This window comes from Anguilla anguilla, chromosome 12, assembly GCF_013347855.1.
Source record: "Anguilla anguilla isolate fAngAng1 chromosome 12, fAngAng1.pri, whole genome shotgun sequence".
Taxonomy (NCBI): Eukaryota; Metazoa; Chordata; class Actinopteri; order Anguilliformes; family Anguillidae; genus Anguilla; species Anguilla anguilla.
The window spans coordinates 14,545,428-14,569,120 of record NC_049212.1 but is presented as its reverse complement, the minus strand read 5'-3'; the positions used below and the strand labels follow the sequence as shown (position 1 = coordinate 14,569,120).

The 23,693-nt window shown below is 52.0% G+C and overlaps 1 protein-coding gene across 1 annotated transcript in view; it reads left to right on the top strand.

The window, feature by feature from the left end:
- sik2b (salt-inducible kinase 2b) overlaps positions 1-16,306 on the top strand; it is a 39,314-nt gene extending 23,008 nt beyond the window's left edge. The window contains exons 6-15 of the mRNA XM_035385398.1: positions 247-370; positions 3,104-3,333; positions 3,707-3,859; positions 4,087-4,248; positions 7,931-8,162; positions 8,580-8,846; positions 10,728-10,897; positions 13,156-13,269; positions 13,552-13,643; positions 13,899-16,306. Of these exons, the coding sequence (XP_035241289.1) occupies positions 247-370; positions 3,104-3,333; positions 3,707-3,859; positions 4,087-4,248; positions 7,931-8,162; positions 8,580-8,846; positions 10,728-10,897; positions 13,156-13,269; positions 13,552-13,643; positions 13,899-14,466 (2,112 nt within the window). The 3' untranslated portion in view covers positions 14,467-16,306. The remainder of the gene's footprint in view (positions 1-246; positions 371-3,103; positions 3,334-3,706; positions 3,860-4,086; positions 4,249-7,930; positions 8,163-8,579; positions 8,847-10,727; positions 10,898-13,155; positions 13,270-13,551; positions 13,644-13,898) is intronic.
- Positions 16,307-23,693: the final 7,387 nt, after the last annotated feature.

Sequence of the window (23,693 nt, the reverse complement as noted above, 5' to 3'; positions counted from 1 at the left end):
GCTGTTTTTGCTGCCATTTTAGTTCCCCTTAGAGAGGAAGTCGCCTGTGTCGCTCCAGTGCTAAGCCCTTTTAAGCCTCCTCTGCAGGCACAGAGAATAAGGGAAACCTTGTGTGGTTGATACGTGTTTTGTGAGCTCCTGTTCAGTTTTTGGGCCCTTGTTTCCCCCTGTGGTCTGAGGGGACCCGTCTGTGTTTCCGCCGGTGTTCCGGTTCGGTCTCTCACCCGGGCCGTGTGTGTCTTGCAGAGCATGGGCGTGGTGCTGTACGTGCTGGTGTGCGGGGCGCTGCCCTTCGACGGCCCCACCCTGCCCGTGCTGCGACAGCGCGTTCTGGAGGGGCGGTTCCGCATACCCTACTTCATGACGGAAGGTAAGAGTCGAGCGGAAGCCGGTCCTGTGCGTTTGCGAGGACCCTGAGGACTCACTGCCTGCTTCTGGACTGAAGAAGGGCTTGGACCCCGGCCCTCTGCCGGCGGCCAGCGCTTTCCTTACGGTCACCAGCTTTAGGAAGGTCAGGACCGTAGGCCGTTTATAGAGTCTACTGCAGTGGCAGCCATCTTTGTTCCTGGAGATCTGCCACCCGGTTGGTTTTCATTTCAGTCATAATTTTTGCACACGTGACCGGCTGTCAAAGGAGGTGTGGTTCGTTACGGTTGGAATGAAAACCTATTGGATGGTAGCTTTCCAGGAATAGGGTTGTTTACCACTGCTCTACTGAGATGTGACCTACAGCCCAGATTGATGTGTAGTGCCTTGCATTCTGGAGAACACAACCTTGTCCTTGACTTAAGTGATGACCACTGGAGCCTCGCCTTGAAGCTTTGTAAACTCACCTGTGTCCCGCACAGGGAAGCCTGAACAGAAACCCTAGCACCTGGCCCTGTGGGGGAGTGTTGGACCCCAGTTAAAGCCTGAACCAAAATGGCCGCAGTTTACCCTACCGGTGTTTACTTGCATTAGTGACGGTGTATCTGTGGTTGCATAGTGGTGAAGGAGATAGCAGGCACGGTGTGCGCTGTCGCAGCGATGGTGGTGATGGTTAGATAGCGGCTCTGTGATCTCTGAGGCCCGTTTCAGGCCTGCCCGTCTGTAAGAGAGGAGCGAGGCTGGGAGAGAGCAGGAGGGAGAGCGCTGTTCTCTTGGCTCAGGCGTTCTCAGAGGGGGACTGGGCGTGCTCGCTGCAGCAGAGCCGGGGTGTCTGGGTAGCTCATTCTGCGCGGATGCCACTCGCTGAGACCAGCTCCCGGGCCCAACGCTGCGGCGCTTTGCGTGACCCGGGGGAGGAGCCAGCGAGCGTTCGCAGCCAACCTCCTGCCAGGGCTCCCGGGGGGGGCGGAGTAGGGGTGAAAGGGGTGGGGTTTGAGCTGCCTGGTCAACAGGGCCTTTCTTTCAGGGCCTTGAAACAATTTAACCATGTTCAGTGTGTAAGGGTGTGATTTTAACACCCCCCACCCCCCCCCCCCCCCACTCCAGTTCCCTGAATTAGAGAGAACAGAGTGTGCAGTCTCTCTCCTCTTTCTTCATCTCATACATATTCTCATCTTGTCAGCAGGCTACACTTCCTGTTTGTCTTAAACTCGCACAGGCAGTGACGGTGGTGGTGGGGGGGGGGGGGTAGGGGGGGCGCGATCCGCATCACCTGCTGCGCGCTCTTCTGGGTGACGGGTTCGATGAGTGCATCCGACCACCAGGTTTAAAACCCCGCTGCGTGCGTGGGAGGGGCTTAAAGACATGTGACCAGAGGAACGGCGACTGGACGTCTCCTCTAAACAGCAGATTTAGCCAGCAAACTGAATTTGTGCTGGCTCCTGAGTGGCGTACCCAGAACAGGCTGTTTCTCCACCCCTGGAGGCGGGGTTATGTGCAGCAGGGAGACCTAATTGGGTCCCCCTGCAGTCTGTCTGCGCAACCCGGCAGAATAGCTGCGCAGTGACTCGCTGCAGAGCAGAGCAGAATCAGGCAGCCAGCTGCACTGCTCCACTGTGCTTCTAAATGAAGATGAAAGAAGAGGAGTAAGAAGTAAGAGCTCCTAGTCTGGGGAAGAAGATGTGAGGCGCTGCAGTCACGCTGGGCTCGTGGACTGGGGGGAGCTACCCTGTCAGCCGCTCTCTCCCAAGGACATGTACTTCCTGCAGCACGGAGGGGGGGTGCTCATAAGTGGAATGAGGGATGGCTCTGACATCACAGACGGAGGAGAGGATGGGGGGATGGGGGAGGTGTGCGGAGCCCTGTGATTAAAAACGGGCGGGTCTGTGGGATCCAGTCACCTGCTGCAGCTGGTAGGCGGGTTTAGCGGTAGCGGCTCAAGGGCACCCTCGGCTGATAAAGTACGCGTGCGTCCTGGGATGAGGTCATCTGTGTGACTCTCTGTCGAAACCAGCCCCGCCCCCCAGGGTTTCCATAGAAAGCCATTGTCCTGCCGTCTCCCAGCTGGAGCGCCCGTCCCGTGGACGGTACGTCCTGTCACCGACTGTGCCCTGTCGCACCCGCGGCCGGCCTCAGCGTATCGCCCGCACACGCAGGGCTAAGACTCCCCCTCTCTGCCCTGTGGCACTAAGACTCCCCCTCTCTGCCCTGTGGCACTAAGACTCCCCCCCGCTGCCCTGTGGCACTAAGACTCCCCCTCGCTGCCCTGTGGCACTAAGACTCCCCCTCGCTGCCCTGTGGCACTAAGACTCCCCCCTCGCTGCCCTGTGGCACTAAGACTCCCCCTCGCTGCCCTGTGGCACTAAGACTCCCCCCTCGCTGCCCTGTGGCACTTATCTCCTGTGTGAGGAGCGTGTGTCCCACACTGAGGCAAGGCCTCTCAAAAGGACCAGCCAGCAGACCCAGCTGTTTCTTCATCCTTTCTTCATCTCTCCCTTCCTCCCTCTCTCCCTCTCTCTCTCTCCCTGTGTCCTTCCTTCACTCCCTCTTTCCCCCTTTCTCTCTCTCATTCCCTCCCTCCCTCCCCCTCTCTCTTTCTCTGTCCCTCCTCTCTCTCTCTTCCTGTTTCCCACATTCCCTCTCTTTCCCCCCCTCCTCTCTCTCTTTCCCTCCCTCCCTCCTACTCTAACTCTCCCTCTCTCTCCCTCCCGCCCCCCCCCCCCCCCCCCCCCCGCAGACTGTGAGCACCTGATCCGGCGCATGCTGGTTCTGGACCCGTCCAAGCGGCTGTCGGTGGCGCAGATTAAGGAGCACCGCTGGATGGCGCTGGAGGTGCCCGTCCAGCGGCCCACGCTGTACCAGCGGAGCACGCCCGCCGAGGGCGAGGCCGGGGGCGTGGCCGGGTACAGCGAGCAGGTGCTGCGGCTCATGCACAGCCTGGGCATCGACCAGCACAAGACCGTGGAGGTGAGCCCCCCACCCCCCCCAGTGCAGTGCACCCCCTCTGTGATTTGCCCCAGGGCTGCCCAACCCTGCTCCTGGAGATCTCAGGATGTAGGTTTTCATTTCAACCCCGATTTGGACCTGATTCTACTCATTAGCAGCTCAGTGAGACCTCTAGCTGTTGAATGAGGTGTGTTTTGTTAGGATTGGAGTGAAAAACCTACAGAGAAGTAGATCTCCATTAAAAAGTATCTTTCCCCATTAAACAGTAAGCCCCGCCCAGCTGGTTACAGTCCCATGAGAGTAGCAGACAGATGAGTGGTCGGGTGGTAAAGGTCGGGGTGCTCTCTGCCCAGCCTGGTGAACCCGCTAACTGCGGTCCTGGCGCCCCTCTCAGTCTCTGCAGAACAAGAGCTACAACCACTTTGCCGCCATCTACTACCTCCTGGTGGAGCGGCTGAAGGCCCACCGCTGCAGCTTCCCCGTGGAGCAGCGGCTGGACCCCCGGCAGCGCCGGCCCAGCACCATCGCCGAGCAGTCCCTCGCCAAGGTGACCCCGCCCCCCGCCCCGCCCCGCCCCGCCCCCAAACGCCCGCCGTCAATCAGCAATCTGACAGTGCAGCCTCGTGAATCCCAGTAACAGCTGTTACATTCCTGCTGACCAACTGTTGTGTTCAGTTCTTTTCATTGGTTCGGAGAAGTCATTGATTGACGGCTTGTGGTAGCCCCGCCCCATTTACCTGCCTGGTGCTAACGGCGTGTTTCCCCGTGTGACAGGCGGGCGGCGCCGTTCCCGCGCAGGTGGGGCTCCTCCCTCAGGGCGTGCGCCTCCTGCGGTCCTCCGCCCTCCCGCAGCCCGCCGCCGAGTCCTTCGCCTTCCCACAATCCTCCTGTCAGCCGGAGCACAGCTTTATGGAGGAGGACGTGGGGACGCCCAAGGTGAGTGGGGGTTTGGGCAGTGTGTGCGGCTCAGTGCGGGGGGGCCTTCAGCCAGCCGATGCAGCCTTTAGGCTGAATGAGAAGGTGCACTGAGTGGCCTGTGATTCAGGGGGGAGAGCAGGAGGCCAGGGGAAGTGCTGGTGGGGGGGGGAGAGCAGGAGGCCTGGGGAAGTGCTGGTGGGGGGGGGGGGGGAGCAGGAGGCCTGGGGAAGTGCTGGTGGGGGGGGGAGAGCAGGAGGCCAGGGGAAGTGCTGGTGGGGGGGGGGGGGGGGGGGAGCAGGAGGCCAGGGGAAGTGCTGGTGGGGGGTTAGGGTTAGGGTCAGAATGAGCTCTGATCTGAGGCTGATGTGCGGAGGGTGAACGGTGCAGTCCAGGGCAGCTGGGGATGAACCAAGAGCAAAGACTGAATACCATGCATATTCAGCACAAACACATTCATACACGCTCACACACACACACACACACACGCACACATATGAACAACCGTGAGCACACACCTATACACACACGCACACACACACACATGAACAACCATGCACACGCGCACACACATGCATGCGCACACGCACACACACGCGCACACACCCATACACACACGCTCAGATGGCTCTCTGTGTCATAGCAGGCTGCTGGTCTCAGGCACTTGACTGCTGTTAGATAACAGCCCCCCCCCATCACGCCCCCCCACCCTTGGCACGCCTCGGTTAAGAACCAGGCTGACAGACACAGAGAGCAGATGCCAGCTCGGGGTGGGGGGGGGGGGGGGTGCGGGTGGCGGGCCAGTTAAGCAGGGCAGAGAGCTAGCGTGCGGTTCGATCAGCGTTGAGCGCACCGCTAACACAGGCCTGCAGTGCTCAGGCAGTAAGATAAGCCCTAACGCAGTTACATTGTGTTTGTGTCTGATATGTGTGCTGCTGAGGTACAGCCTGCTCTCCCTCCGTCCCCCTAACCGCGGTTTTCTGTGGGGGGGTGGGGGGGGGGGGGGGGTCAGCCGGGTCGGACGGCTCAGTCAGCCGGATTGTGCCTCAGCGTGCAGCTGCTGTGGTTGCATAACACAGCGAATCACTGCCCCCCCACAACCCCCGCCCCAGCGCTGCCGTTACCCAGCATGCCCGGCTCTGCACACACACACAGACACACACCCTCACCCCCTCGCTGTCGCAACCCCAGCGTCTGCGCTTCCCCCCCCCCCCCTCCTCCTCCCCCCCCCCATCCTCCCCCTGCCCGTTTAAGGAGGGCTGATCATGGCCATCACACTTTTTCCGCCGCTCGTCCTCCTGCGCTGCGTCTCAGCAGCTGTGCTGTGCGTTAGGCCTGCAGGTCGGACGGGCCCGTCTCACAGGGGAAGGGTGGGCACTCTTTTATGTAACGGCCACGCCGGGAGGTCCAGCAGGTGGGGGGGCGACGATGCGTGTGCGTGAGGCGGGTCGTTTGGGAGAGGGTGGCTGGAACACACGCTGTGTGTTTTTTTCCTTTTTTAGCGAGGCCTGAGCGGGCAGCGGGAACGAGCGGTTATGTAAGCGGACCTGCGGTGGCGATCAGGACACTGTGCCGGGAGAGGAGGGGAGGGGAGGGGAGGGGAGGGGGGTTCAGCCTGTCCGGGTTCACCTGCTCTCCCCCGGGGTGGGGGGCTGGGGGGCTGGGGATGGGGGGGTGGGGGAGGGGGGGGGGGTAAAAGCCTTTCTGGCACCGTGCGTAGCTGAGGACACGTAGACCAGGGGATTTCACAAACCGCTACTGACAAACTGCGTGCCTTTGAGCCAGGTCAGCCAGATGAACCCTGTTAGTCATGAGTGTGTGTGTGTGTGTGTGTGTGTGTGTACGTGTGTGTGCGCATGCGTGTGTGTGCGTGCATGTCCGCGTGTATGTGCGTGCGTGTGAAACTTTTTATGCCTGACCGCGTGTCTGCGTGTGTATCTCTTTATCTGCATGTGTATCCGTGTGTGTGTGTGCGCCTGTATCCGTGTGTGTGTGTGCGTGTGTCTGAATGGAAGTCTGACTGGCCTCTCGGCCAAAACACACTTCCTGTCCCCCGCATTCCAGACCCCTCCCCTGCGCCGGAGCGAGGAGCAGAGCGGGAGAGCAGCAGAGCGGGAGAGGAGCCCGCGGCGTGTTTGTGTAGCTAGTCCGTCTCCGAGCGCCGCGGGGAGCCGCAGGGTCCTGAAGCCCCGCGCCGCGGCGGGCGCGGCGGGCCCACAAAGGGCCATTACTGCGGCCCCGCGGCCCCGCAGCCCCGCGGCCCCCGCTCATTAACGCTCGCTGCGGGGGCCCGGCCGCCGCCAGCACATCGCCCGTCCAGCGCTTTCACTTCCAGCATTTGGCAAAAACATCCACTTATCCGGAAGAGTCTTGGCGCGCGCGCGTCGAATAAAAAATAATGAGTAATAAAAGGGGATTCTGCACGCTCCGAGTCTGGCAGGTCTTTCATGTGTTATTAGCCAAGCTTTTGGTGCTCGCAAGAAGGAAAACCACGTTGAGTTCAATTGCATTTGAGAGTGTATAGAAGATGAAACGTAATGCGGATTTTGTCCTGGTTTGCAGTGGACCGTGGCTCTAATAAAGGCTCTAGCCATGAAAAATATCAATTGTTTATCTTAAAATTTAATATTGTTACTTGGTTGATGTTTGAAAGTCATTTCGGGTGCTCTGGAAGTTCAGTCGTGTAAATAATACCTATAAATAAATTAATACTTCGGAAGGGCAGGATCACTTGTACTACGGTTTCGTGTTTGATCCAACCATAACGGATCATAATTACTGTTCGACAGAGAAAAAAACTTTCCCGGTGCGTTCTGGGAGTGAGGGGGTGCTGGAACAGAAAGGTGCGCTTTTATCTCCGGTCCACGTGGGAGTTTTGGAAGCGGTCGAATCAAGTCGACCTTGCCGATGCGGTCTGACATTGCCGGCAGTATTTTTCCTCACGCGGACCGGTGTGCGGTGCCAGGTTACAGGTTGGGTTTCTTTGTGTGAAGCGTGCGACACCTCGTGATTTCCAAACACGTTTTTTGGCGGGTGCAGTGTGGACCCGCAGCTGTAGGGCTGAGTCACTCCACCGATGTGTTCACCTGCAGGCCTGTGATCAGTTTACCCTCTACTGCAGGAGCTCTCAACCTTCAAGGGCATCCAGTGGATCCCTGTCATGACTTAGAAAGGGTTATATTTAAAAAGAGCTTTATATTTTGATGTTCCCAAGTCTGTCCATAGTCATTGCATATAAAGCCTGGCCAGGGACCCCCTACAGGTCTGAATCTGCTTGTACTGCTTGAAGCAAGCTAGGCTGTTTGTCAGAATGGGCTGACAATGTGGAAGATCTGCGATTGGCTGTGGGGCTATTTATGGGCTCGGCATCAGTTATAGGGCTACATCATCAATAGTTGAGTTTGATGACAGAGAGGCAGATCAGCTTTCCCAGTTCTTAATACCTCCTTGAGCTCTCCTTTCCTCCACTCGTCTCCTCCCCTCTTTTCCTCCTCATACGTCTGGGTAGGAGACGTGGTAGTGGGGGAGTGGAGGAAAGGAGGTGGGGAGTGGAAAGCATTCGGGTGCACCCATGGTCATAGTTGGCCATTGAAAGAGCCTGAATTAGAATTTCCAATGTATCCGCCACAGGTTCCAGTCGCCATTGGCAACCAGCACCTTTGCAGTGAGCTGGGTAGCAGCTGATGGGCTTCTCTGCTTTCAGGTCAATGGCTGTCTCCTGGAGCCCCTCCCCCCCGCCATCATCCGCAAAACCAGCACCTCGTCGCCTAGCAACATGATGGAGACCTCCATCGACGAGGGCATCGAGACGGAGGAGCCGGAGATGGAGGACGACCCCTCCCACGTCTTCGCCGCCTTCCAGACGGCCCGATTCGGCCAGCGCCGCCACACCCTCTCCGAGGTCACCAACCAGCCCGGCGGCGTCACCGGCACAGGTTAGCCTGACAGCCCCCGCTGCCGTCACTGCACCGCCGCTGGAGGGTGGAAACGGTGGCCTCGCGCTCTCTTCAGAAGCAGCTGAGCTGTGCAGGGGTCCCTGGGAGTTTGAGTTTTGCACAAGATGCTCGCTGTCTCCTCCTGCAGTCCAGAAAGCTTTACATTTGCTTTAAAACATGAACTCCTGTTTAAACCATGGTCTCAGATAGTACATGTTCATACTGTACATCAGTGGTAGTCTCAAAACGCACTTTTTCATGAAAGTAAGTAAAATTTGTGATTAAAGTGATAAATTCCTGACCAGAATTCTACACCCCACCATTTCCAGTGAAGTTGTAGTCTTGTTTCTGTGGTTACTGAAGGTGTGGTGTTTTGGTGTTGATTATCAGGTGTTTTTTCCCCTTGTGCAATCTCAGGGAAGCTGTTCAGCATGGGCCACAACCCGTCCCTGGGCAGCGTGGACTCCGAGTACGACATGGGCTCGGTGCACAGTGACCTGAGCCTGCTGGAGGACCCCTGTGCCGCCAACACGTCCGGCCCCCGCATGACCCCGCCCTTCATCGGCCTGAAGCCCGCCAACCCCGCCATGCAGACGCTCTCCTCCCAGAGGAGGGAGGCCCACAACCGCTCACCAATCAGCTTCCGCGAGGGCCGCCGCGCCTCCGACACCTCCCTCACGCAAGGTGCCTATTCCCTCTCTCTCCCTCTCTCTCTCTGTCTCTCTCCCTCTTTCTCTCTCTCTCTGTTTCTCTCTCTCTCTCTCTCTCTCTCTCTCTCTCTCTCTGTTTCTCTCTCTCTCTCTCCCTCTAGCTCTCTGTCTCTGTAGCTCTCCCTCCCTCCCTCTAGCTCTCTCTTTCTCTCCCTAGCTGTCTCTGTCTTTGTAGCTCTCTCTCTAACTGGCTCTCTGTTTCTGTAGCTCTCTCTCTCTCTAACTGGCTCTGTGTTTCTGTAGCTCTCTCTTTCTCTAACTGGCTCTGTGTTTCTGTAGCTCTCTCTTTCTCTAGCTGTCTCTGTAGCTCTCTCTCTCCCTCTCTCTAGCTCTCTCTTTCTCTCCCTAGCTGTCTCTGTCTTTGTAGCTCTCTCTCTCTCTAGCTGGCTCTGTGTTTCTGTAGCTCTCTCTTTCTCTAGCTGTCTCTGTAGCTCTCTCTCTCCCTCTCTCTAGCTCTCTCTGTCTCTGTAGCTTTCTCTCTTCCTGCCTCTAGCTCTCTCTCTCTAGCTCTCTCTGTGTGTCTCTCTAGCTCTCTCTCTCTAGCTCTCTCTGTCTCTGTAGCTTTCTCTCTTCCTGCCTCTAGCTCTCTCTCTCTAGCTCTCTCTGTGTCTCTCTAGCTCTCTCTCTCTAGCTCTCTCTGTCTCTGTAGCTCTCTCTCTCTGCCTCTCTCCTGCTGTGCCTGTCTGTCTGTGTTAGTTAGAAGGTGCTTTATCGGTGTGCCATTAGTGTTGATCAGGGCAAAGCAAAGTTAGTGAAGAACAGACAGTCTCTCCCTCTTGCTCACTTGCTCTCGCATTTTAATTTCAGCTTGTGTGCGTGCATTTGAAATTGTCAGACTATGTACATATTGTAGAAGCACACAATACAATATGTCTGAACTACTTACAATTATGAGAAGCAAAGCCCCCCCTCTCTCTCTCTCTCTCTCTCTCTCACACTCCCTCCTCCACTCTCAGTGAACCCGGGTGCTGCGATGTGGGGGCTGCTGGGCCCTGTCACACTTAATCATCCATCTCCCCTGCCTGTGCTCTGATCCGGGGTCGGGGTTTGTCATAGGAACTTAGAACATAGAACATTCTTTTTTTTTTCTACTCTAGTTTAATTCACTTCCGCCGTTCGGGAAACGCAGATTTTTTTTCACGTTTAAATTCGAACGCGCTGCGCTTGGCGTGTCGGTGCGCTGTAAATTATTCCCGAAGCAAACAAGACGAATATGTATTTGTTTTCAGGAAGTCGTTTCTCCCCCCCCCTCTCTCTCTCTCTCTCTGGTGATTCACGAGCGTCCGTGCTCTGAAGAGCTGGCCCACGTATTCCTGTTCAGTCCTCTGTCCTGCATCCTGTGTAATTACTCTCTATCATTCTCCGGCTATAAAAAATAAGAGGAGGTATTTCTGGCTGCTCTCTCGTCTATAAGCTGGGAGTGGAGAGACTCTAAATCCTGTTCTAGTGTTTTCTGCAGCACACTATGAGTCAGGCGTGTGCTGGAGGCCTCCAATCCTGTCTGTTCTTTAAATAGTTCTGATGATTCAAATTCAGTACTGGGAACAAGTCACATGCTTCTAAAGAAGAGGAACCATTGCAAATCCTGATTATGCTGCGAGGTCTTTGCTGACAAATACGCACACACATGCACACATACACACACGCATACACGCACACACACACACATCACATGCGTGCACACACACACACGCGCGCATGCACGCACACACACTTCCACAAACTTGCAGCTAGATACTCGTGCAGTCAATAACACACTAACAACGCAAACTCGAGCTCGCCTGTACTCAGAAATGCGGCGTACAGTGTCAGGCGGCTCGGTCATCGTTTGGTACGGTCTGTTTCCTCTGTCCAGGCTTGGTGGCCTTCAGGCAGCACTTGCAGAACCTGGCCCGGACCAAAGGCATCCTGGAGCTGAACAAGGCGCAGATGCTGTATGAGCAGATGGGCTCCGGGGAGGACCCAGGGCTCTACCCTCCGGACACGCACCCGCACCTGTACGACCTGCTGGACCCCCTGCTGCAGGTGTGTGCCCCCGACACGCGCATTTACACACGCATTTACACACACGCATATGGAGTCTCACACCCGCACCTGTACGACCTGCTGGACCTTCTGTGCATGGAGCTCATTTGAAACTCATATTTGCTGGAGCAGTTCAGGCTCAGGACGTTGCTCAGTGGTACAACAGTATTTTCCCACTGGGGAACTGAACCTGCTAGCGAGGCTCCCTGACCATCATACTGCATTCCCCTGCCCCAACAAAACAGCCCCCGACACGCGCATTTACACACGCATTTACACACACGCATATGGAGTCTCACGCCCGCACCTGTACGACCTGCTGGACCCCCTGCTGCAGGTGTGTGCCCCCGACACACGCATTTACACACGCATTTACACACACGCATATGGAGTCTCACGCCCGCACCTGTACGACCTGCTGGACCCCCTGCTGCAGGTGTGTGCCCCCGACACACGCATTTACACACGCATTTACACACACGCATATGGAGTCTCACGCCCGCACCTGTACGACCTGCTGGACCCCCTGCTGCAGGTGTGTGCCCCCGACACACGCATTTACACACGCATTTACACACGCATTTATACACGTGCGTACGGAGTCTCACACACGTACGGAGTCTCACACAGGCGTACGGAGTCTCACACAGGCGTACGGAGTCTCACACAGGCGTACGGAGTCTCACACAGGCGTACGGAGTCTCACACAGGCGTACGGAGTGTCACACACGGGCGTACGGAGTCTCACACACGTACGGAGTGTCACACACGGGCGTACGGAGTCTCACACACGTACGGAGTCTCACACAGGCGTACGGAGTCTCACACACGTACGGAGTCTCACACAGGCGTACGGAGTCTCACACACGTACGGAGTCTCACACAGGCGTACGGAGTCTCACACACGTACGGAGTCTCACACAGGCGTACGGAGTCTCACACAGGCGTACGGAGTCTCACACAGGCGTACGGAGTCTCACACAGGCGTACGGAGTCTCACACAGGCGTACGGAGTCTCACACAGGCGTACGGAGTCTCACACAGGCGTACGGAGTCTCACACACGTACGGAGTGTCACACACGGGCGTACGGAGTCTCACACAGGCGTACGGAGTCTCACACAGGCGTACGGAGTCTCACACACGCGCGTACGGAGACTCACACACGCGCGTACGGAGTCTCACACAGGCGTACGGAGTCTCACACACGTACGGAGTCTCACACAGGCGTACGGAGTCTCACACAGGCGTACGGAGTCTCACACAGGCGTACGGAGTCTCACACAGGCGTACGGAGTCTCACACACGTACGGAGTCTCACACAGGCGTACGGAGTCTCACACAGGCGTACGGAGTCTCACACAGGCGTACGGAGTCTCACACAGGCGTACGGAGTCTCACACAGGCGTACGGAGTCTCACACAGGCGTACGGAGACTCACACACGTGCGTACGGAGTCACGCTGACGCTTCCTGAGTGCGTCCGAGTCTCCGGCTCTGGCCTGTTGTCACGGCAGGAGGGCGGGGCCGTCGGGTGTTTCTCCTGGCACGCCCGCCGTACGGTCGGCTCGGCGCAGCTGCCTCTGAGGTAACGCCGTGCATATCGGCGACTGGTGGCCCCAGCCGCCTCTCCCCCCCCCCCCCAGAAGGGAGAGACAGGAAGAGCCGCCACCTCCTTACATAAGAGGCAGCGTGGAGCAGCTCCCAGATCACACGCTTCCTGAGGGACAAAGGGCCCGTCTGTGCGCCGGGCTCCCATTCGCTCGCAGCTTCGGCCATCTGCGAATCGCGTCAGAGCGAGCCCCGCGCTCGCCGCCGGGATCACACGCCCCAGCGCTGGGTTACCCAGCCCTGCTCCCTGCTGGTTTTCACTCTGAGCCCAACAGGGCACGCCTCATTCAGCACCTAGAGATCTCCCTGAGCTGCTAATGAGTAGAATCAGGTGTGCCAGATTACCCCGGAAACATACCCTACATATGTGCGCGAACGCGGACGCTTCGAGCTACGCTAAGGTGATTTCACACATTTACGTTCCAAAATGTGTCACCTCAACCGCAAAGTGCGAGGTGCAGTGTCAGGTGTGACAGCGAGGGGCGCTATAGCAGGGCGGTAGATCTCCTGGAGCAGGGCGGGGCAGCCCTGATCAGGCTCCTCTCACTAGTGCAGCTGAGCCTGACTGCAGTATCTGTCTGTACAGCACGTGTGTGCGCGTTTCTAAGTGTGTGTGTGTGTGTGTTTGTGTGTGTGTTTGGCTTCCCAGGGCGAAGGGGGCCAGCAGCAGGACAGTTTAGCGGTGTTTTCGGCTGGCGCCCAACCCCCGTTACTGTCCCGGAGACAGAGCCTGGAGACCCAGTACCTGTCCCACAGACTGCAGGTAAGATCACTGTCCTGCTAGTGATCGACAGGACAGGTCCACAGATGCTCTCATCCAGATGCTCTTCTGTGCATGGAGCTCAATTTAAACTCATATTTACTGGAGCAGTTCAGGCTGAGGACGTTGCTCAGTGGTACAACAGTATTTTCCCACTGGGGAACTGAACCTGCTAGCCAGGCTCCCTGACCATCATACTGCATTCCCCTGCCCCAACAAAACAGCAGGCCTGGTTCCCTGTCACGCCCCCCTCCTAACTCTGCCCTCCCTCCTGTCTCCTCACAGAAGGGCAGCCTCATGGTCAGCCCCCCCAGCAGCTGCCAGATGTTCTGTAAGGAGCCCCCCCGCAGCCTGGAGCAGCAGCTACAGGAGCACAGGTACAGGAGAGCTCCGCCCCCCCCCCCCCCATCCCTCATCCCTCCTGCCGCTTACCCCCTACCCCCTACCCTCTACCCCCTACCAACCTGTCCCTCACTGACACTCAGTTCAGTTCAGTTTCATTCCATTCTGGCCAAATCAGTTCACTTGTACTGTATTGACCTGTATGTTCCTGCAACAAAAAAATCAATTGTAGTATAAATATGAGCAAAAAATAATGATCTTTCTCTCTCTCTGTCTCTCTCTCTCTCTAGGCTTCAGCAGAAGAGGATGTTCCTGCAGAAGCAGTCTCAGCTGCAGTCCTACTTCAATCAGATGCAGATTGCAGAGGGCTCGTACCCCCACCCCCCTCCCAGGGGCCCCGGGGACCATTCGGGCCCTCCCCCTCTGCAGGGCCCCATCGCCACGGCGACGCAGCCCAGCGCCCAGCCGTCCCCTCACTACGGGCGGGCCCCGGGCCTCGGGCCCCTGATGGGGCCCAGCGCTGAGGCCGTGATCTTCGAGCCCTACCCGGGTCACTACCCGCAGCTGCTCCACGCCCCGCCCCTTCCCCCCGGCCTCCCCGCCCACCCGCACGGCCACGCCCCCGAGGCCCTGGGCTACCCCGTCTGCGACCTGACCCTGTCCCACTCGGCGGAGGCGCTGTGTGCGGAGCAGTACCAGTGCCCCGCGGACCCCGGGCAGCCTCCCCCCGCGGCCCAGGCCGAGGGCGCCGGGCCCGGGTACGACGGCCTGGCCCTCCCCGAGCTCCACGACGCCTTCCTGGAGGGCGAGATGATGGAGACGGTGGACTCGCAGCACGGCTTCGTCCTGGTGAACTGAGCGGGGCATTCTGGGAGATGCAGTATTACCCGTGAGACTCGCACGGCTTTGAACAGGGTCTGGGGGAGGAGCCCGCGCGTGGAGGGGGAGGGGCCGACGGGTGAAAAGAAATGGTCGAGAGACATTTTTTGAGATTTCGGTATCGTTCATACTGTTTTGGTCATCAAGAACCTCGAGACTTTCTACCGAAACCCTCCCTACCTCCCTGACTTGAACCCCCGCCGGTCCTACTGGCGCTGCTTCCAGCCCCCCCCCCTCGGGGTTCTGCGGCCAATGGCTAGCGAGCGCGCGTGGGCCTCTGCGGGCGCGTACATGTGCGTGTGTGTGTCACATGACCTCCCCCCGCGGAGATGTCTGCCTCAGAGCCAAGGCAGAAGCTGTTAGCTTTGCTAGCGGCGTCAGGCCTGGAGAGGCTCCAGCTCCTTCCCAAGAGCACAAACAACGGCAAGCGCGTTCGTTGTTCTTTCTTTTCCTTTCCTTTTTTTAAATACGGTCATAGGACAGAGACTTGGCTCACAAATCCCTTTGTGGACGTGACATTTCATTCGAACGATGAAAACATTACGCGCTCTTACGTGATGTAAGTGCGCTGTCCTTGGATTTTTTTTTTTTTTTTTTTTTTTGGTGTGGCAATATTGAAGCAATATTATTAATCTGGAACTGAAAGAAACCTTAAGGTTTCTGAAGGAATTATCTTATTTTAGTAACCTTAAGAGTTGTCAAGTGGCCTAAAGTAACCTAAAGATTGTCGAGCGAGATTTAGACAAGGAGGAACACAAGGCTAAGTCACTTGACACTGGATTCAGACGACTAGCTGACTCCTGTTCTCACGGCAACGCGATTGAAGAAGGGTTTTCCTTTTCTTACAGCACTTATTAAAAAAATCTACTTGAAACGTAATAATAAATCGCTGACTAAATTTGTAACGCTACTTTTTTTCTGAAAAAAATAGGAGGATGAAAATAAATTTGTACTGTATTGTGTCGGTCATAACGGAAGGAAGGCAAGGCGGACGTCAGTGTCGAGAGAAGTTCTTGTACTGGAGCACTTTTTCTAGGAAGTAAAAATGAACGAGGAGGAGGAGGCAGCCTGGATGAAGATTCCGGTTTGCCGGTTCTGCAGACTCAAAAGAAGGGACACTTAAACTCTTTCTTTTGGTTTTGTTTAGTTTTTTTCCTTTAAAGAGGACACATTGAACTCGGGATTTTCCAGAGTAAGACCGGAGAGACTTTTGGTATTGGTGATTGTTCACTTGTGCTTTGTATAAAATTAGGTTTTTAGAGATTCTTGAATGTGTTGAATTCAAGAAACAACAAATGACGTGTTCAGTGTGGTAGTGCTGTGCCTTTTAATTTTCCCCTTAATTTAAGAATTGGAAATATATATATATTTTTGGTTTTTTTAGGATTTATTATTTTTTGTTTTGTTTCTGGTATCCCTTTTGGAACTAAGTAGACCCAATTTTATTAAGGTACAAAACCAAAGTCCCTTCAGAAGGTTCTGGTTCTCAACCCACCATGTGGCGTTTGGACCTTCATAGTTTCTTCACAGAATTGTTATTGTTTTGTTTTACCTTTTTTTTTTTTTTTTTTTTTTTTTTTTGGTCAGTCAGTATATGCCGTACAGAAGTATTATAGCAATATTTATGAATAACAGTTATGATGCTGAAATTAAGGGTAGTGAACATGTTGCAGTATCATGTTGTTTGTGTCATGTCACCTTCAGCTGAAACAAACACCGTTCTTTGGAGTTCCACATTTGCATATTTGCCATCGTTGATGTTGACCACACATAAGCTAACATGCTGTTTGAGACATAAATAAGAAAGGTTCGTTCAAAACCTGTGCGTGCTTTCTTTCCACACTTAGGAACCGCAGTCTTTTCTTTCCGTTTTACAGAATGTTCTGTCCTCTGCCTGTCGAGCCGGTCCTCTGACTCGTTTGCTTTGTAGAGCGAGGTCTGCAGGAATGGACTGGTTCATCGACTTTCCCATACCTCGCTTTGTCTCAGGCTCGTGCTTCCCCGAATGTCTGAAGCCAAGATACGCAGTGAATACCTTCTCTGTGACTCCGCCCCTTGCTGAATTGTGGCCTGATATGTGTACAAATATGGAACCAAATGTGCGTATCTGAACAGCAGCGTGGGGACTAGAACTGGAACATCGTGTAACCCACGCTTTTATCTCACTGGTGCGAATGGCGAAGGGAAGTGTGATACGCAGCGAGTGTATCATCTTGCTGCCCCCAAAGCCCACCCCCCCCCCCCCCCACCAAGCCCTCCTACCCATGATGCACCAGTGGGTCCTGACCCACGGCTCTAGGCTCAGGGGACAACAACGCACAAGCTCGCTGGCACCGTAATAATTCAGCAGGGACCGTCTCTGACCTACATCGGCCGGGGGCGGGGGGCGGGAGGCGGTGGGGCAGGGGGCGGTGGGGGGGGGGTCGCAGTGGCAGATAACTGTTTCGTAACTGTTGCAGGCTCACCCCCGCTGCTTTATTCATAGCACACGCGCTGGTACTTCTGAGTGTCCTCTAAAAACTCTTCAGTATTAATAGTAGGCAGCGCGCTCTTTATAGAACAGCGGGGGTATTTATTGCATGGTGCCGCTGGAGCCTCGCGTGGGCCGAGGCCAGCGGAGGAGTTGTTCACACGAGTGATTCAGAAAAACAGGTGATTCATGGAGTTGGATGAATATGTCTCATTTTTGAAAAGAACACACACAAGTGGTTCTTTTCTCTTTTTTTCAGAGGTTTGAGAGTTCCAGTACGATATTATTTTTAGTGAAAATGAATCGCAGTTCATTCAGCTGCTGTGGGTCAGGGTTATGCGTGTAAGTGTCTGTTTCATCCATACTTCGTGTGGTCCTCTCTCTCGAGTGTTGATCTGATTTTGTGGTGTGTTTGTGTGCACATTGTGGGATGTGGGGCATGTGCCAGGAGGTTGAACATTTTCAGAAATGTTGTCCCCTCACTTCCCATGAACAGACTTTTGTCTGTTTTTGGTTTGTGAAAGAATGCGCAACCAATTGATGAGCTTTTGGCAGTTTACTCTGGGTGAACAGATTTCAACGGGGGGGGGGGGGGGTCGGAACTTGCCATCATTCATTTATTTATCTTTCCACACAAGAATTTAGCAATGAGGAAGCAGAACTGCACCTGCAGGCATGTGCAGACCATTCTTCCCTTACCCTTCACCTTAGTGTAGATGTGAACAGGATATGATGACATGGGGGAGGCTGCGGGATTTGACCCTCTGAAACTCCTTGGGCACACTCGCGTCTGGAATGCAGGAAAAACACCAGAGGCCCCTTGGCTTCTCTCCACTGACTGAGCGCACAAGCCGATGGGATCTCGAATTTGAGGAAGAGGAAATGGTAATAAGTCTTACATAAGGGCTCATGTTATTTTTCGCTCTTCATTATGAGTCATGGCATGTGGATGACTGAGTTGGAGCTGATTTTTTTTTTTCTTTTTTGGGGGGAGGGGGTGGGGGTGTTTAAAGATGGAGAGGAGTTGTTCAAAGGAAAGATATTGAGAAAGACAAACTGCTTACAGGTGCATTTGTATCTGTGAGAGAGAACAGGCTGTTAAATTTGTTCAAAAGACACAAACACAGACCATTAGTTTGCAGAAGGTTTTTTTATCCTCTGTGCATACAAATGCGCAAATCCTTGATCTTTGAGTCAAGCCGCTGTGCATTATGTCCTTAAAAAATCAGATCATTTATATACTTAGAGAACATAAGTCAGACACTCCAGTTCAGCTTTAGCCCTGACCTTTACGTCTCTTTATAAAGTGTGGGTGGAGTATATTCCTTAATAGAAAATCCATAGAGTACAATGCAGAATGTCTGGCATTCCATAATAATTATTGTACAATGCATCATTATGGATTATGAACTTGCCTACTTTCGTGGCTGGCAATTATGAATGAATAGCAATTAGCATTATAATACTAGTCATATGTCCTGTGAAAGCCAAAAACACTGAGACTTAATCAAGCATGTTGTTGAAACAAATTATAGATCACAAAAGGTTTTATGAATGTTACATAAGACCCAGTTAACAATGAATGCAGTAACACTATTTTATTAAACCAAAAGTAAAACCTGAAGTGGTGAAACCACAGACCAGAGAAAAAAGCCCTTTGGGATAATTACAACAGGCATCGTCACCAGGAAGAGCTTGGTGCCCTCACTGTTAGGAGCGTCCACTCTTGGGTCTGACCAAGAGACTGCCCTGTCTAATAAAACAAGTTACTAATTCGGTAAGGATATAAAAAGGTCTATCTTAATTATCCTCTGGGAAAGTCAGTCATGCAGGCTGTCTTGACATTAATGACCTAATTAGTACATGTCCCTTGTGCACACTGGTTTAAAGTTTCACATTCATTCAAAACAAATTTGGACTGCACAGATAAATATATTTTAACCAAAGTTATATGAAACTAATACTTGATTAATTTGCCAGTAAATGCAATGTACTTATGTCTGCAACATAATTTATAGTAATTGACTTGTGGTCTTCATAATAAATTTTGAGAACTGAGAGACTGCAAAGACACACTCTGTAAGGAATAAAATAAAAAATTCCAGATTCTTCTGTCTGGTTCTTCCCCACACATGTCCATCACAGGCTTGCTTATTTGGCATGCACCATGGTGATAGTCCTGGAATAATCACAAGTCTTCTCTCTACCAGGGAGAAAAGCAGTATGTATGGAGCTGCCAAATCCTGCCCCCTGCTGGGATAAATCCAGCTTAATTAAGATACAGATACCCAATCAAATCCTTAATTCAGCCATTTCAAGCAGGGGTGGAGAAGATGGTTTGGGGAGGGGGGTACCTACAACGTCTTTCAGATCAGGTTTAATAAGTAGCTATTTCATATTTTATAGCTCATTCTTCAATGGATGCTGCATGGATTATCAAATCAATGAGAGGTTCATAAAATTGATTCATCTTTTGAATATTGATCCTCATTGAAGCTCATTTTTATTTATCCTGAACATACTGTGACTCTTTGTCACCTCCTGTCACTCTAACAGGTACTGTATCCCTGCTTGATTTCACAGGTAATATTAATGCCTATTTCTTAGTGTTTCTCCTCTCAGTGCTGAAGAATCGTTTGCTCTCTCCCTCTCTCTCCCTCTCTCTCTCTCTCTCTCTCTGTCTCCCTCCCTCTCCCCCTCCCCCTCCCCTGCTCTCCCTTCCTCCCTCACATACACATGCACACACAATCAAAACTGCTAAATCTGCTCTTTTATGGTAATTAAACTGACATCATCTGTCACCATGGCTACTGGCTTTGGGTGAATGGCTAGCTGGTGGCCTCCAGCAGAAGCTGGGAGTCCCATGGAGTTTAACCCTGCTGGTTTAGTGCTGGAGGCCATGTGCCGAAACAGCCACAAGCCCCAGTAGAGGGTGTCTGCCCTTGCCTCCACTTTAAAAGTTTGTTAGCGTCACGTTTCTCAGATGGTAAATATCATTTTGCTGTCAGTCCTGCACCAGAGAGAAAATAATCAGAAACGGAGTAGGAATAATATTGAATCAGTTGATTCAGTTTGAGGTCATTACAGCCAAATAAGATTGAAGGTTAACAGAGGGCTAACTGAAGTGCAGGAAAAGTAGATAAAATAGCTCCTGTAGAAGTTTAGATCGCAACCTTAAAACACTGTAGAGGATCTTCACTTGAATCACATTTCCTTGTAAATACCTTATTGTTTTCACTACATTTAAATAGTTTTCATCCATTTTAATTGTAAAATATATAACAAAAAACTTTTTCACATTTTGTTGGCAAGTCTTATTCATAGTCAAGCAGGAATATAGCTTGGATTAGGTTTATGGTAGCAAGTAAACTTAGTGTTGAAGCTGAGGCAGGATTTGGACTGCACTCAGTGTGGATTAGGTTAGGGTTTTTTATTTAAAAATGTTTTTTTCTTTTTTAAATTTTTGAGTAACTTATTCTGTAAACCCTTTCCAAATATCCTAAACACAACTCCTCAACATGCACTGTTTAACCATAATTTGACATCTAAAATATCTGAATTATCCATTAGGAAGAATGAAAAATAAAGGGAATATCATAAATTTATCAACAGAAATATTTGGAAACTAGATTGAAATCCTCATGATAAATGCATTTCACTGAAGAATATCTAAATTAAATGGGCTATTGTGTCCAATATCAACAACTAATCCTTGCTCAAATCTTTTCCCAAGCTCATAAAAATATCCCCAATCTTACCTCAACCCTAACACTTACTGCTTTCCTAAACCTAACCCTTCCTAAACCTAACCCTAATTCAAACCCTCTTTCTAGCCAAAGGAGTAATATGAAAGTTGTTTTTTTCCAAAGGAAGGATGAAAGAGTCTGTGAATATTATCAATTCTATCAAAGGAATACAAGGACTTGACTTTGAAGCCATTTATTACAATATTGAATGTTTTTTGACCAGGTGACTGACTTGGCAAGTCAAAAACTTTCCACTCTTTGTCAGTGGTGAATGCTTTGGGTGCACAGGCAGTGTGTTTGGGGTCATTGTCTTGCTGGAGAATGAAGCACCGGCTGATGAGGTCGGAGGAATTTCTTTGTACAAAGCCAGACAAAATCTGCTGTATGCTTCCAGATTCCTTGCACTGCTACCATCCTCCATTACAACACCAATAAAGAAGAGTGAGTCTGTTCTAGAAGCAGCCATACATGCCCAAGCCATGACTGGTTGTTTTACAGCCATAGCTAGTCCTCTGGTATTCATGATGCCAAATGCGTTTTGACTCCAAATGCAATCTCCACAGACAAAAACAAAGGCTAAAACCAAGACTACACACACCCACTTCTCTCTTATCTGTAAAAAAATCCATGCAAATGGAAACACCTGAGGAACAGTTAGCACCTGTCCAAATATATGCATGTAAATTGTCATTCATTTCACTGTGGTTTTTTAATAAAGCCTATGTGCTAATCACAGGGGTGCCAATAAGAAACCTTTTATTTCTTGAAGCGTACAATTTTTTAAAAAAGTGTTCCTCCTCTTGCTTCCAATGAATCAGTAAGTACACTACATTCCACATGAGAAAATTATAACCAGTGCACTGATGACACACTGCTTTGAAACCGAACAATTCAGCTCTGTTTCCATTTAGAAAGCTTTACATAATCATTTCCTGTGCTGAACACAGCCCTGGTGCAGCAGGAGGGCTGGGGTTATTATTGGATGGTTCATATTCATCGTTTGGTCCGGACTGGCTGAAGAGGAGCGGGGGCGTGGTTTTATCTAGCTTCCTGCGCTCACAACATTTTCATTAAAAACAGCCCCATCCCTCCCTCTGACCCTTGCACACAGCATGTCAGCAGTGTGATGCACGCTATGCTTAGTCACTCCCTCCATCCCTGCAGAAATAATACAGGAAATCTGTTAAAATGAACAACTGAACAGGAAGTATCCCTTCTCTCAGCCCCAAAGAATATGCTGCTATACTGCATTAGTCCCACTTTTAGCCTGTCCTTCCATCCTGCCTGCAGTACACACTACAGCACACAGTATAGTGTGCACACATAACTGCTACTGGTCATTTATAATATGCACTGAGGGTAAAAAGAGGTGAGTATCATAGTAATAAAGTTAGAGCCTTTCAGAACACACACACACACATACACACGCACACTCTCTCTCTCACACGCAGACACGCACACACGCACACACACACAGTGTACACTTCACACACTCCGCCCTGTGTTGGTCCTGTTGCTAAAACAACCAGCCGGTTATTTATACCCTGTGCCCCGAACAGCTGCCATTGCATAACCCCCGAAACAAGGGCAGGAACATGTGAACACAATCGTTCTGCACCAGCACCCCCACCCGCCCCCTGCCATGGGGGAGGAAGTGGCCGAGCACGTTACTGAGAGCACGTGGGGGGGGGGCACTCGCCCCCCTGACACATCGTCACCTTTTACTGACACCAGCAACACTGAGGAGCAGCAGGACAGGCAGGAGAGACAGTAAGGACATGAAGCCATTCTGTAACTGCTGATCATTCTGTGACTGCTGATTATTCTGTCTGCTGATCATTCTGAGACTGCTGATCATTCTGTGTCTGCTGATCATTCTGTGACTGCTGATCTCCTGATGGACGAGTGTGGATCTGAGGTCAGGGTGGGGAAAAGGGAGCAGACAAGTGCAGACAATGATAATACAGCCATTCATATTATCTGTTTGTCATATGAATATCAATAAGATTCATATTATTTGTTTTTAATTTACCTTTAAGATGGCATGGCAACTGTATAATTGTTATTTTATTGCAATGCATACTAAATGTGATTAGTATTTGTAGAGAATCCCCCACAACAAATTTCATTTGTTTGAGGAATTTGGTAATTCCAAATTGGATGAGCAGGGATGTCAGTTATCATTTAGAGCAGAATGAAGTACCTGAGTAGACACCATTTGAAGGATGTTATTATGTATGGAGTAGTCCATGCAAGGGGAAACAAGAGAGTACAGGATATGTGCTATAACTATTCCAGGTATGTGCTGCATTTCCCAGAGGAAACAAAAACTATGAGCGTTGTGCAAATGACACCACTAAACGAATCTCCAGTAAAACTATGGCTTTTCCATTATCTAGCTCAAGTTCTTACACACAAATTCTGCACAGATTAAAGATGGATCTCAGTTTTCCCCCCAAAGTGCTGCCACTGCTGAAGTGTTAAAGCACAACACCGGGACCCGCTCTCAATCAACTCTGACAGTGTCCCCCATCAAAGCCATCTGCCTCATCAACACTCCCCAAACACGCCACACTCCAGAGCCAAGCGGTGAATTACACACACAGCCTGTAACGAGCGCACACACACACGAGCACACGCACACACACACACGCACACTCACAGGCCATTACAGGGACACGGGTTTACTGTGAGCAGAGCATCATTAGCTTCAGTTCTGATGAAATGCAATTTTCCTACACAGCGGAGAACGATGGTTGAGCATGTTTGCCCAGGATTACCAGCCAGACTATCCTCTTTTAAGGAAGAATTTCAGAGATGTATAAATAAATATTGGGGGGAAAAAAGTGAAAAAGACTTGATTGCCAATATTGATATTGAAATTAACATATGATTTTTCTCAGTCTTCTCAGTGGAGTGACTGGTGTACAGTCTGGTTGATTCACATCATTCACAGATTTGGGTGCAAATGGTTGTTTTCCCTAATATTA